This window comes from Ovis aries, chromosome 2 (genome assembly GCF_016772045.2).
Source record: "Ovis aries strain OAR_USU_Benz2616 breed Rambouillet chromosome 2, ARS-UI_Ramb_v3.0, whole genome shotgun sequence".
NCBI lineage: Eukaryota > Metazoa > Chordata > Mammalia > Artiodactyla > Bovidae > Ovis > Ovis aries.
In genome coordinates, this window is record NC_056055.1 from 147,791,592 (window position 1) to 147,804,986 (window position 13,395).

Sequence of the window (13,395 nt, forward strand, 5' to 3'; positions counted from 1 at the left end):
AGAGGTTGCAAAGCCTAAAATATTTACCATCTGGCCCTATAAGAAAGGCGCTTCCCTAGTAACTCAGTCAGTATAGAATCTGCCTGCACCACAGGAGATCTGGGTTTGATCCCTGGGTCAGGAAGATCCCTTGGAGAAGGAAACGGCAACCGACTCCAGTATTCTTGCCTGGGAAATCCCATGGACAGAGGAGGCTGGCAGGCTACAGGTCATGTGGTTGCAAGAGTCAGACATGACTTAGAGACTAAACCACCACCTATAAGAAGTTTGCCAACCTTGGATCTAGATATTGTAATCTTCTAGCCAAAAGAGACTTTCTCTTTTTACAGGTAAGATGTGTAAATCTTCACAGAGACGTGGCAAATATAGAAATCACACTAGATGTTTCAGCGGAGAAATCTGATATAAGAATTGGTCATACAAATTAGAGCAACAACAACAAAAACATTTCTAAGGTAAGCAAGAGACAGGAGCTGTAGGAAGGAGGTACCTCTGCTGCTGCTGCTAAGTCACTTCAGTGGTGTCCAACTCTGTGCGACCCCATAGACAGCCCACCAGTCTCCCCCGTCCCTGGGGTTCTCCAGGCAAGAGCACTGGAGTGGGTTGCCATTTCCTTCTCCAATGCATGAGAGTGAAAAGTGAAAGTGAAGTTGCTCAGTTGTGTCCGACTCTTCGCGACCCCATGGACTGTAGCCTACCAGGCTCCTCCGTCCATGAGATTTTCCAGGCAAGAGTACTGGAGTGGGGTGCCATCACCTTCTCCGAGGAGGTACCTCTAGGGCTTGGGAAAAAAGGAGAAGGGGACACAAAAGGTCTGGATTCTGAGCTGCAAGGTGTGTGAGGCATGTGGCTGTTTCTGGCACCCCTGAGAGGCAGGATGGAGCAGGTTCAGGTGTAAGAAGAGAAGCACGAGCCAGCACGGGCACTCCTTTGGGGCACATGCTGACAGAGTGAGCAAGACAGAGGAAGACCCCCTGCTCTTCTACCCACTCCACTCCTTCTCTGTGTTCCCCTAGTGGCAGGACCCAACAGGAAGCCTGAGGATGAAGGGGCCTGGGAAGCATAGCTGTAGACGCCCTGCTCAGCATTGCTGAGCAAAGAATAGAAGTGTACATTTGAACTGAAAGACGATACGTAAATGATGGTCACAGGCATAGAGAAGTGACATGTCCCTGGTGACCGCATGGAAGGTCAGAGCCTGAGGCTCCTGTCTCTGCTCTGTTTAGACCCAGCCGGCCCAGGGCACTGTTTTCCTACTGCCCAGGAGCTTGGGGTTTACAAAGCTCATATTTAGAGCTGTGTTCCTATGTCTGTGTTCTCCCGTTGATGTTGCCTGGCTTTTATCTTTTGACAAATATTTATGAAGTGCCTACTATGGCCAGACACTGTTCTAGGCCATGGTGAGATAATAGCAAACAAAAGGTAGCACAAGCCAATCAGTGTCCTCCTGGAGCTCACAGGTGACCAAGAGAGGCAGACAAGGCAAAAAATATAGTATGTCAGGTGGTATCACTGTCGAGGAAAAAATGTAAAGCCAGGAAGGGTGATACAAAGAGAATTTGTTTACCAGAAGATTGCAAGCGTTAGTTCAGGGAAGGAAGTGAAGTTGCTCAGTCATGTCCGACTCTCTGCGCACTGTGGACTGTAGCCCACCAGGCTCCTCTGTCCATGGGATTCTCCAGGCAAGAGTACTGGAGTAGGTTGCCATTTCCTTCTCCAGGGGATCTTCCTGACCCAGGGATCAAACCCGGGTCTCCCGCATTGGAGGCAGACGCTTTAATCTCAGGGAAGGAAGGTGAGGTTTAAATGAAGACCTAAAGGAGATAGGGAGCAAACTTTGGGCACATCCCAGGGAAAGAACATTCCAGGCTGAGGGTATAGCAAATTCAAAATATCTAAGGCAGAGGCAGGCCCAGTGTGTCTGGGGAACAGCGGGGAGGACAAAGTAGATGTAGAGAAGGGAGAAGAGAAGAGGGAGGGGGAGGAGGAGGGGGAAGAGAAGGATGGAGGCCAGAGCCATGACATGGACAACCCCTCGTAAAGTTGTTTCCTTTGTTCTAAACTGTTGCTGTTTTGGAAAAAGTGCATTGTACCATTTGGTTGGCCTTTCAAAATAACCTTTGAAAACACATTGGTTACATGCCTAACAGAAGTTTGGTCATCCGACTCTCTGATCTTAGAGTAAATGCATAGGGGACACAGTCCCGGGTTCAAGGGCTCTGGCTCAATGGCAATGCCTTGATCAGATGCACGTGACATCCCTGGGAAGTTTCTCTTATTGAGAAGGGAAATCTGGTGACAGTGATTATATTCCAATAGCTCCTGTGTATAATAACCTCCTGTGTAGAATAATCACTCTTCACAGATCCTGTAATTCCCCTAAGCTCAACATTTTCTCTCCATGTGAGAACGCTGTGGATAGTATTAAACTTGTCAATCCTGAGCAAATGATTCGATTGTGCTTATCCTAGGTGCTTTCTCAATGTGATGCTCTTATGCTATCTTATTAGGATCATTTGGCATAGGAACACAGTGAAACTTAATTAGCTTTTATTTTATATGAACACAGTGAAACTTAATTTAAAAATAAATAAATTTGCAATCAAATTTCTAATCTCAGCAGCACTCCTAGATACTCCCAGGGAGAGACTCTTTCATCTCTGTTTCTTGATTGCCTAGCACATACTTGGAACAAGACAATAATAGGTAGTACAACCTATCTAGAGGACTTCCTAAAGTTTAAGTCCTGAGCCAAGAACTTTACATCCACCATCTCATTTCATCATGGTAGATCTCTTGAGGCTGGATAATGTTATTATTATTTTATAGATTACAAAGTTGAGGTTTTGACAGCTTCAATAATTTTCCTAAGGCTGCTGTGCAAGAATTAGGTCTGGGCTCAAATCCAAGCTCTCTGGTTTCAAAGCCACCAGGGACCCAACCCCTTATTGGTATTTGTTGACTCATTGGTGATGGGCAGCAGCCCACATATGCTGCTGGTTAATAAGGGATGTGAGCTGATTTCCAGTCAATTTCTTCTGCCTTCTTGATTTTTCTTTCTCTTTTTCCAATGTCAAGGCTGCCATTTTGCTAGATCAAATTCTAAAGTAATACTCATTTTATTTCTTTCACATCGGTATTAAATGTTAACTGATTACCATATGGAACACAAGAACTCTGTAACCAGGTATCTTTTCCCCATGTTTAACAACTTTATGAGTTTATGAGCTATAAAGAGTGCATTTCTTTTTAGTTGCATTTCATTAGCCATTTATTTACCAAAATAATTTATCTTTCTGAAGTAGAAATATTTATATCATAGTTTCATACAGATCAAAAAAGTTTAGTATCAATGAGTATAAAAATGTTCAAAATATCCTATAATCATAAAATAACCACTGGCCAAAGGAAGGCTAGTATGTGGAACTACAGCACTCTAAAATTCTTTTTTGTTCAGAAATGATTTTGATCTTATGACAAGGGCTCATTAAGATATCATACACTTTAAAGAGAAATTATTCTTAGGTTGAACCATTCTAAAAGCTGCTTTTCTGCCATTTTTGATGGATAGAAATAACATTTTCATTTTGTTCAATGTAATAGTTGCTCACAGTGAAGAAAGTACAGTAAGTTCCCTACATATGAATGAGTTCCATTCCAAGAATGCATTTGTGGGTCCAGTTTGTTCTTAAATCCAACAGAGTTAGCCTAGGTACCCAACTAACACAATCAGTTATACATTGTGTATGTAATAGGTTCATATTATAATAGGCTTATAATACTTTTCATACAAATAACATGTACATAAAAAACAAACAGAAAAAATAAAAAAACATTTTAAATCTTATAGCACAGTACATTGAAAAGCATAAAAGTTACAGTGCAACAGCTGGCATACAGGGGCTGGCACTCGCATTCACATCTTTGAAAGTTTGCAACTTGACCATTCGTATATAGGGGACTTACTGTATTAAAGCTGTTCACTGTTTTCTGATTTTTGATTCAAGGAGGCGTAAATCTTGGAGTTTTGGTATAATCTGATGGGTAACACAGGATTAACCTCTCTACTTGGCCAGCACAGTGCTTTGAACTGATCAGTCAAATGAACAGCATGTCCCAGGCCCACCAGGAAGACCAAAGGAGCAGCCAAAGGCCTTCAGGGGTGCCCTGTCAGTGAGCAAGCAGACAAGGAAAGAGAAATGAGCACGTGTCCTCTGGTGTTTGACAGAACAGGTTGGCAGCGAACAGTGAACTTGCTAAAGGTCAAAACCTGAACTTGGCACTCAAGTCTCATAGAACTTGCTTATCTAGAGGTTTCGAAAGTGTCTTCCAATGAACGCTGCTCATCCAATGGCAAGGCGAAAAAACAAGGAACATTTGTTGCTCTGCTTGTTCCGGCTTTGCAGTGGTGTTGGGGTGTGGGGAGCCAGGATAGGGAGCCCTGGCACGCAGGGTAGTTGTCAAGGAACTGAGTGAGGCTGCCACAAGCTGAGGGTGGCCCAGGCCTCGCACCCATGTTTTGGGCCATAGCAAGAGCACAGCATCAGTGTTGGTATCTGAACATCAGCAGATGGATCAGAGTCACGCTGAGCAGAAGGGAGCCTAAATCTGGTGGAGATGGTGGGTTTAGAAATGCTGAGGCCTGATGAGAGGATGAGTCCCGCAATGTCTGAGGTGAGTGAGGTGGTGGGAGAGGTAAGTGCCCAGTGAAGGAGGAGCAGCCTCTGGGTCAGCCGGTGACATCACAGAGGACTTTTGCCTCAGTTACTTTATTATTCCAGATTGAAGTGTGCTATAAAACCTGGGCAAGTACCCCCATGTGAGATACCACTTAGATAACACTGTATCTGATCTATATTGTAGGTACTCAGTTCATTCTCTTCTTATGAAATCAAAAGTCAGTGATAGATGGGAATTGCTTGGTGGCCCAGTAGTTAAGACTTGGTACTTTCACTGCCAGGGTTTGATCCCTGGTCAGAGAAATAAGATCCTGCAAGCCATGTGGCTCGGCTAAAAAATTTTTTTCAATAGTCAGTGATAGATATTTTATGTTGCTATGTCTGTTTTATAGATATGTATGTCTTCATATGTGTGGACTGCTGCTATAAAACCAGAGACAGGTGGCTTAAACAATAAACATTTATTTCTTACAGTTTTGGAGGCTAGGAGGTCCAAGGTTGAGGTGCCAGCAGACTTCGTGCTTAGTTTCTCATGTCCTCACACAGCAGAAGAGGCAAGGGAGCTTTCTAGAGTCACTTTGTAATTTTTTATTTTATTTGGGTCGCAAGACACATGGGATCTTAGTTCCCCGACCAGGGATGCTACACATGCCCCCGGCATTGGAAGTGTGGGAAGTCACTTTTTAAAGGGTATTAATCCAATTCATGAGGGCTCCACCTCATGACCTAATCACCTTCCAAGGGCTTCCCCTTCCAATACCATGGCATGGCAGTTAGGATTTCAGCATGTGAATTTTGAGAGGACACAAACATGTATTCGATTGCATGTATATGTGTGGTTGGTGTATAAATCGACTTATTTCTATAGATCTGTCTAAACATATTCATCAGCAGACAATGTCTGGAATGTGCACATCTATAACCGCTGATGCTTTGATTTGTACTAATTTGGGGATATGTTTTACATCTGTCCATTTTAGACTAATAGCTCTTGATAGCATGGTATTTATTCTCTGCAATAATATTCACTTTATAATGATTGATATATAATAGGATGATTGGATGAATATAGACAATTGAGGGTGGTTAGTGAACAAACGCAGATTTGTAGTTTTTGTAGTCCAATATGAGTTACAAATGCTATTTTCTATAGCACAAGGCTTTATTTCTTGTTTAAAAGTTAGGTTCAAGGACCAGCTTCACCCACTTGTATTTTTGCTAACAAATACAAATGTTTTACTAACCTTCAGGGGAGAAATGCAGGACTGAATTGAAAAAAACAATAGTTAAAAAAAAAATCTTTTACTTAACAAATTAGGCTTAAGCAAAATCAATAAAATAATAAAATGAAGTGTAGCAAGTTTATCTGCCAAAACTGAAGGTTTTATAGGCAGAAATAAGATTATGTTATGAGATCAAATCCAAAGAAATAAAATCTTAAAAACATTTTTTGAAAGGACATTTCCTGTAAGAGAACTACCTTTCCATGGGCTGTAAAAAATTAACAAGAGAAGATGCTGCTGGCTTTGAAATCCCTCTCAAAAAACTGCAGTTATAGGAATATTATGGTAGTGGCTTATTTTGTGAGTGTTTGTTTGTATGTATGTGAAAAATATAGAGAGTTTGGAAAAAGACTTTAGGATATTTGTAGTCAGCAGATGCTCTGGGACTGGGGGAGAGGAATCACATTGGCTTAGCTGTGCTTAATGATACCCAACACCAACCAATGAAAACTTTTTTTACATGTCTCTATTAAGGCATGGGCTTCCCTGGTAATGGAAAATTGCCAGGCAAATGGTAAAGAATCCCCCTATAATGAGGGATACCTGGGTCTGAGACCTGGGTTTGATCCTTGGGTTGGGAAGATCCCCTGGAGGAGGGCATGGCAACCCACTCCAGTATTCTTGCCTAGAGAATCCCCATGGACGGAGGAGCCTGGCAGGCTACAGTCCATAGGGTCATAAAGAGTCGGACACAACTGAGTGACTAAGCACAGCACAGTACTTTAAGGCACACCTCTGTGCTAGATGCTAAGGCTGATAAAAAACAAAAACCCCCAAACCAATCAGCAAAAACACAAAGCCTTGTCAAAAGAGTTGTCAACACGAGGTATTAAGTGATAGGAGCCCAATGAGTAGTGTAGGGGCAAAAGTCAAAGGCAGAATTGGATGACAGAGGAAGGAAATGGAAGCTGGAGGACTGTGGCAGATGGGGAAACAGCTGAGGACGTTCCAGGACGTTCCTTGCTTAGGGCAAGGAATAGAGGCAGATAAGCCTGAGAGGATCCACTGCCTCCAGCAAGATTAGTGTGATTGGACCAGAATGTTCTTGCAGGAAGAGAGCAGAAATAAGCCTAGAACCTCATGTCAGATTGTGGGGGCTGCAAGTGCCAGGTGAAGGAGTCTGAATCTTCCTGTAGACAGTGAAGACTCAGTGAAAGCTTTGGAGGAAGAGCTCACCAGATGACACTGGCACTTTAGAAAGATCCGGAACTGGTGTGGAAGAACCTGAATGCAGGATACCTGGAGAAAAGATTTCAAAGGAAGAGTCAAAGGGTAGATTGTTTGTAGGTGATGGTAAAAAAGACGGAGACATCAAAATGATCTTCAGATCTTGAATTTGGGTCTTCAGTAACAGAATAGAAAATCACACAATTTCCTATGGAAATCTAGTTTTGGAAGGTGGACAGTTATTCTAGACAAGATATGATAGGGTTAGAGGGGGACAAGTCAGGTAAGAAGGCTAAGCACAGCGCTGGAAATGGGAGTGTGGGTGTAGTAGGCTAAGGTAATGAGCGCAGGTTTCGTCATGTATCTAAGAGGAAAGTATTCCTGAAGCCGCATTCTCCCGAGTTCCCTGCAAGGAGGACTGGAGAGAGATGAGCAGAAAGTTGAAGACTAATTCCAAAGCATTTCTGCCTTACAAGTCAATGGAGAAAAAGAGAGTCAAAGTAGCAGATGGAAAAATAATGGTCAGAGAGTTAAGAGAAGGACTGAGGTGTCACAGAATCCAAGAGAAAGGTTCCATGTAAATTTTAATCAAGGTCGAGGAAAAGTGATGATAGAAACAAAGATCTCTGAACTAGGTGATTAGCATATCTTAAAGGTTTGTGTGGAGCAAGAGGACTTAGAAGTGAACCTTAGGGCCTCACAGAAGGATGATCTATCTAGCTTTGCTTCACCCATTGCATGGCTACATGACTGAAAAGGTGCCTATCAAGTTGAGATATACTCAACTTGGTACATCAATTGCATATCAGAATGTAAAGACAATACAGAAAGGAAATAATGTGAAAACTCTCATTTTTGTTGTTTAGTTGCTAAGCGTGTCCAGCTCTTTTGTGACCCCATGGACTGTAGCCCACCAAGCTCCTCTGTCCATGAGATTTCCCTGGCAAGAATACTGGAGTCGGTTGCTATTTTTCCTCCAGGGGTTTTCTAGACCCAGGGATCGAACCCAAGTCTCCTGTGTCTCCGGCATTGGCAGGCAGATTCTTTACCACTGAGCCACATGGGAAGCCCCTGAAAGATCTCATTAGTAACATTTAAATGTTGATAACACATTGAAATGGTAACATACTTGATATGTTGGCTAAATAAAATATGCTATTAAAATTAATTTTACCTTAAAAAATTTAAAATATGGTTACTAGAAAATGTACTCATACTATATTTCCCTTGAGCATTGCTGATCTAGACCTTTGAAATTAAGCTCATTAATGTAGCACTGTGAAACACATGCTCATATCCACTTGAACAGCTAAATGCATGTTTACCCATTTACTCAGTCCAAAATCTTTCAGTGTCTTTTGCATTTTGTGAGTGTATTTCTGTATTTTGTTATCAGTGAATACTGTAGAAATCCATGTTGAAAACTTTTATTCAAAATGAGTTATCCCTTCACACTGAATATTTGACTCTTTTTTCCCAACCAACAGATGATGCTTCAACTGATAGTCGCAGAACCTACACTCTAGCCGATTATTTAAAAAATACTTTTAGAATGAAATTCTACAACTTGAGATGGGTTTCAGGTAAGGCTTTCTGGTGGAAAGAGGGGCTGATTTTTATGCTAATTTTCATTTTATGCTTAGTTTCAGTTAGGTTGTGGGGCACCTTTATGGCAATGAGAATATATTCTTATTTTTTAAAACCATATGGGAAAGTATCATTTTCTACTTAAGGGTGCAAAAGGAGATAAGACAGAAAGAAACCTTAGTATTTCTTTGACATGCACTGTAAAAAATTAAAAGTGAATTGAACCCTTTACAATGATGATGGGAAAATGAAGGCATACTAGTGTAATATATCAGTTCATGTTTTTCCAACTTAGAACTTGTATGAATTTAAATCTTACATTTTTATTGCATGATTTTTTAGTTTATGAAGATGTTTAATAGCAACTTGAAATATTGATCTGGTCATTTTCTTTCTTTAGATCATGAATATCTCTACAAACAAGAAAATAATATCTTGCTATTCAATGCTGAATATGGAAACAGCTCCATTTTCTTGGAGAACAGTACATTTGTATGTTTGATCACATAATAAATTCATGCTTTAAGGGAATTCTGGGGATTTTTTTCATAACCTTTCAAATCATGAGTACTATCGTTTCTCATCCTGTTGGACTCTTTCTGCAGCATATGGTGCGGTGGATCTTTCTCTTCTTGGAATGCTCCCTGCCTTGGTTACTTTTTAGTCTCCTTTGATGATTCCTCCTCTTCTGCCCATTCTCTTACGTGTAAGTGCTCCTCAGGGTCCTGTCTTCACTGCGAGCCTCCCTCCTCACCTTGCGTGCTCCCCTTCAGCATATTCCATGCATTTCCACAGCATCAGTGCTTCTCAAATACACGCTTGTAACACTAACCTCCTCCCAAGATCTAGACCTCTATTTCCAAAAGCTTGATGGCTCCTGCACATGGATGGTCTGCAGGCATTTTAAACTCAGTATCCTGAGTTAAGCCAGTTGTTCCCGCTTCCCTCTCCTAGCAAAGGGAAAGCATCCTATTCCTCTTCCCAGTCTTGGTAAATAGCACCCTCCTCCACGTCACTTAAGCTAGAAATCTCAGAATCCTCCTTGATTCCTCTGTTATCCACCTTATTTAGCTACTCAATAAACCCTATCCGTTTTCTCTTGTGATGTCAAGTGTCTCTCAGATTTCCATTTCCACTGTATAGCCCTGGTTGAAAGCCTTGATTAATTTTGTGACAGTGAGTACTATATTACAACGTGTATCCCTCTCTCCATTCTGTAGATCAGAACACAACATTGCCCAAGTCCAAGGCTAACGCAACCCCTCCTCTCTCATCTCATCTTAGCCAGAGCATCTTTGGACAAAGCAGATAAGATTCTGTCACATCCATGTGCAAAAACAGTAGTTCATAGCTCCATTTCTTGTATTTAGACACTTCCTATTTTTCTAATTGTATGTCCTCTCTTTGTCTGACACACCCTATACTGTATTCAGATTATACTTAGGCAGTCTCTAAATATGCATGCCCTTTCCACATCTGGGTTTATACCCTTGCCATTTCCCCTCCTGAGAAAGTTCTCTGTCTGTTCCTGATCCCCACCCTCATAGCCACCTTTCCTTGCTTAAAATTAATCCTTCCCTCCCTGACTCTCTAACCTTGATCACCACCCACTTTGCCTCATGGTCATCTGTGTAGGGGAATGTGCCGCCTCTTCTAGACTGGAACCTCCCAAGGCACGAGACATAAGTCTAGAATCATACCCTCCACATAGTAAGTACTCAACAATAGCAGTTAAATGGAATCATTCAACTGTTCTTCTTTCTACTTGATTGACAGGAAGAATTTGGACATTCTATAAATGATTATTCAGTTTCACCAGATAGACAATATATTCTCTTCGAATACAACTATGTGAAGGTAAAAGAAATGCTTTTTATGAGTGTGTTATTTTATAACCGATCTCAAGTCTATGAATGTTTAAGGTTGTTACCTAAGTCAAGCAATAGGCTCTAAAAACTCATTAATTCAGTATCAAAAGAAGAAATGGTCATTCTCCTTCATAAAAGATAAATCTAATGAGTATTTTAAAATAAATTCATTTTAGGGTTTTCAAATACTAAAAAGGTTAAGTAATATTATATAGACTAAAACTATGTTAATAAAATAGAACTTATAATTTAAGAGTCAGTTTACGTGTCTGACTTGTAATATCTAGTAATAGACTGTTTTACTTCCTTTGTCTGACAAATAGTAAGACTAGATTATTTGCTTTAAAAACAACTAAATGTCTCATTCCAGAAGAGATTCTGTGAAGTGACTCAGACCACCTCTCAGCCCTCAGGTCCCACCATATACAAACTATTCCTAAGGGGCGGGCTCGGCAGCAGTCACCAGCGCCCTATGGGGAGCACTGAGCTTCCTCCAATCTCACAGCCCAACATCAGATTCTCACGCCTTCAGGAGAGGTTTCAGCATAGTCACACATCATTTTCATGTTTAGTTGTTGTTGTTGCTCAGTCACTAAGTTATTGCTCAGATGGTAAAGAATCTGCCTGCAATGTAGGAGACCCAGGTTCAGTCTCCGGGTCAGGAAGATCCCCTGGAGATGGGAATGGCTGCTCACTCCGGGATTCTTGCCTGGACAATCCCATGGACAGAGGAGCCTGGTGGGCTACAGTCCATGGGGTCACAAAGAGTCAGGCACGACTGAGCAACTAACACTTTCATGTTTAGGGTGGCTGCCAATCACCAGTGACTGTAACTGCAGCTTTTTGATTATTCTTGGATTTGACAATGGCTGTTGAGTATGAGAAGTTTTGCAACATACAAGGTTAGAAACCTGTAGAGAGATTCTGCTTGAAAACAAAACACAAAGCTGGAGGTCCCGACCTCTGCCTTTCTTTTCTAGAGTAAAGAGTAAATACTGAGTGGTCTTATCTCATACCATCACTGCTATACTCAGGTCATGCAAACCATCCCATACTCCATATCCCACTTGAGGATGGTGACTCCCAGTCATAATATTTACCCTGGTTCATTGCGCTGGCCTCCATTTCCTGGACATGAAGACTCGCTGACTAGGTCCTGCTAAACCAGTCCACCAGGAATGAATCAGAAGTCTATGCCAACTTTAACACACCTGTTTCCAATTAATGAATTAGTATTTGTTTAATATAGTGGTTCTTATTGCTATCTACAGATTAAAATCACAGTAGAAGCTTTTAAAAACTCGTAAGTATCCAGGTCAATAAAGTGAAGTCTCTGGGGGTGAAGCTGGCATCAGTATTTTTTTTTTTTAACATGTAGAGTATTTTAACTAGCAGTCAGGGTTGAGAACCAATGGTTAACAATTCCCGATGTTAAAGTCAAACATATAATGACTGTGAAGTTAAGATAGAAACAGCAAGGTAAATACCAGCTCAATTTATTCTTTCGCCAAGTTCAACAGGTGCCATGCGATATGTACTAACAGATGTATTTCACGGGTAGGCCTTGCTGGACAGCCAGCCATCATTGGTAATTTGGATTTGTTGTGTCGCTGAAGTTTCCATGTACATTTGACTTCTTTTGCTGTTCTCATTCTGTCCCTTTCATCCTGCCATCCATGTTTCCCATGAGTATCCATGCTCCTTTTAAAACCTGAGTTTGATTATGTCATGCCTATGCTTAAACTCTTGTGATCAGTAGCTTCTCATCCCTTTCAGAATAAAACCCAAACTCTAACCAAGGCAACGTGAGAAGCCTGGGTGATTGGACCTCAGTCTGCCCTTCTGAACTCACCACCCCCCAGCCCCCAAACCCTGCACTCACCATGCTTGGCCTGTGCTTACAATGGATCACCTGGGGAGGTTTTTTTAAACCTCCCTCGCATCATCTGACTCAGCATAGCCACGGGTAATTTTAAGGATTCCCAAGTGATACAGTCTTCCCTGATAGCTCAGCTGGTAAAGAACCCACCTGCAATGCAGGAGACCCTGGTTCCATTCCTGGGTCAGGAAGATCCAATGGAGAAGGGATTGGCTACTCACTCCCGTATTCAAGGGATCAGCTAACCTCTCCAGCATTCAAGAAAAATATCCAGAACAAAGAAAAGTCTAGTTTTATTCCATTTCTCTGGAAATCTATTTCCAGTGTTCTTTAGACCCTGCCGTGTGGCTTCTCCATGACTGAGCCAGCATATTCAGAAAGATCAATCCTTACTTTTAAGTTGTGGCTATAAAAAGATAAATGAGTGAGTGAATGAGAATGTAAATAAATAAGTACCATGCAGCCTAGTACAGATGTTCGCATAGTATCTCCCCTCTTTGCCTAATGCTGCACAGACAGTAATAGTTGCATCATCTGTGACGTGTTCACAGGAGCCCTGCTAAGCACTTCACATGCATTCTCATGTTCCCGAGATTGTTTCTGTCACTATCCTCATCTTCCTAAAGAGAAAACTGGAGCTTAAAAAGAAACCTGGCTGATATTACATATTAGAGACGTGTCTTTATCCATTTGTGTCACTCTAACACCGCAGACTGGGTGACTTAATAACAGATTTTTTTTTTTCAGAGTTTTGGAGGCTGAGAAGTCCAAAATCAAGGTGGCAGCAGATTCAGTGTCTGGCAAGGTCCTACCTCCTAGGTCATAGCTGGCCATCTTCTCCAAGTGTCCCCACATGGTGGAAGGGGCAAGGAAACTCATATATGAGGAAACAAACCCACTCATGAGGGCTTCCCCCCTGCACAACCTAGTCA

General features: G+C 41.7%; 1 protein-coding gene across 2 annotated transcripts in view; it reads left to right on the top strand.

Annotated features, from left to right (window-relative positions):
* The window catches only part of DPP4 (dipeptidyl peptidase 4), an 80,937-nt gene that overhangs the window by 12,740 nt on the left and 54,802 nt on the right, over window positions 1-13,395 (top strand). For both annotated transcript variants that reach the window (XM_060411137.1, XM_004004660.5), the window contains exons 3-5: window positions 8,617-8,712; window positions 9,117-9,208; window positions 10,493-10,573. In XM_060411137.1, coding sequence (XP_060267120.1) covers window positions 8,617-8,712; window positions 9,117-9,208; window positions 10,493-10,573 — 269 coding nt within the window. The remainder of the gene's footprint in view (window positions 1-8,616; window positions 8,713-9,116; window positions 9,209-10,492; window positions 10,574-13,395) is intronic.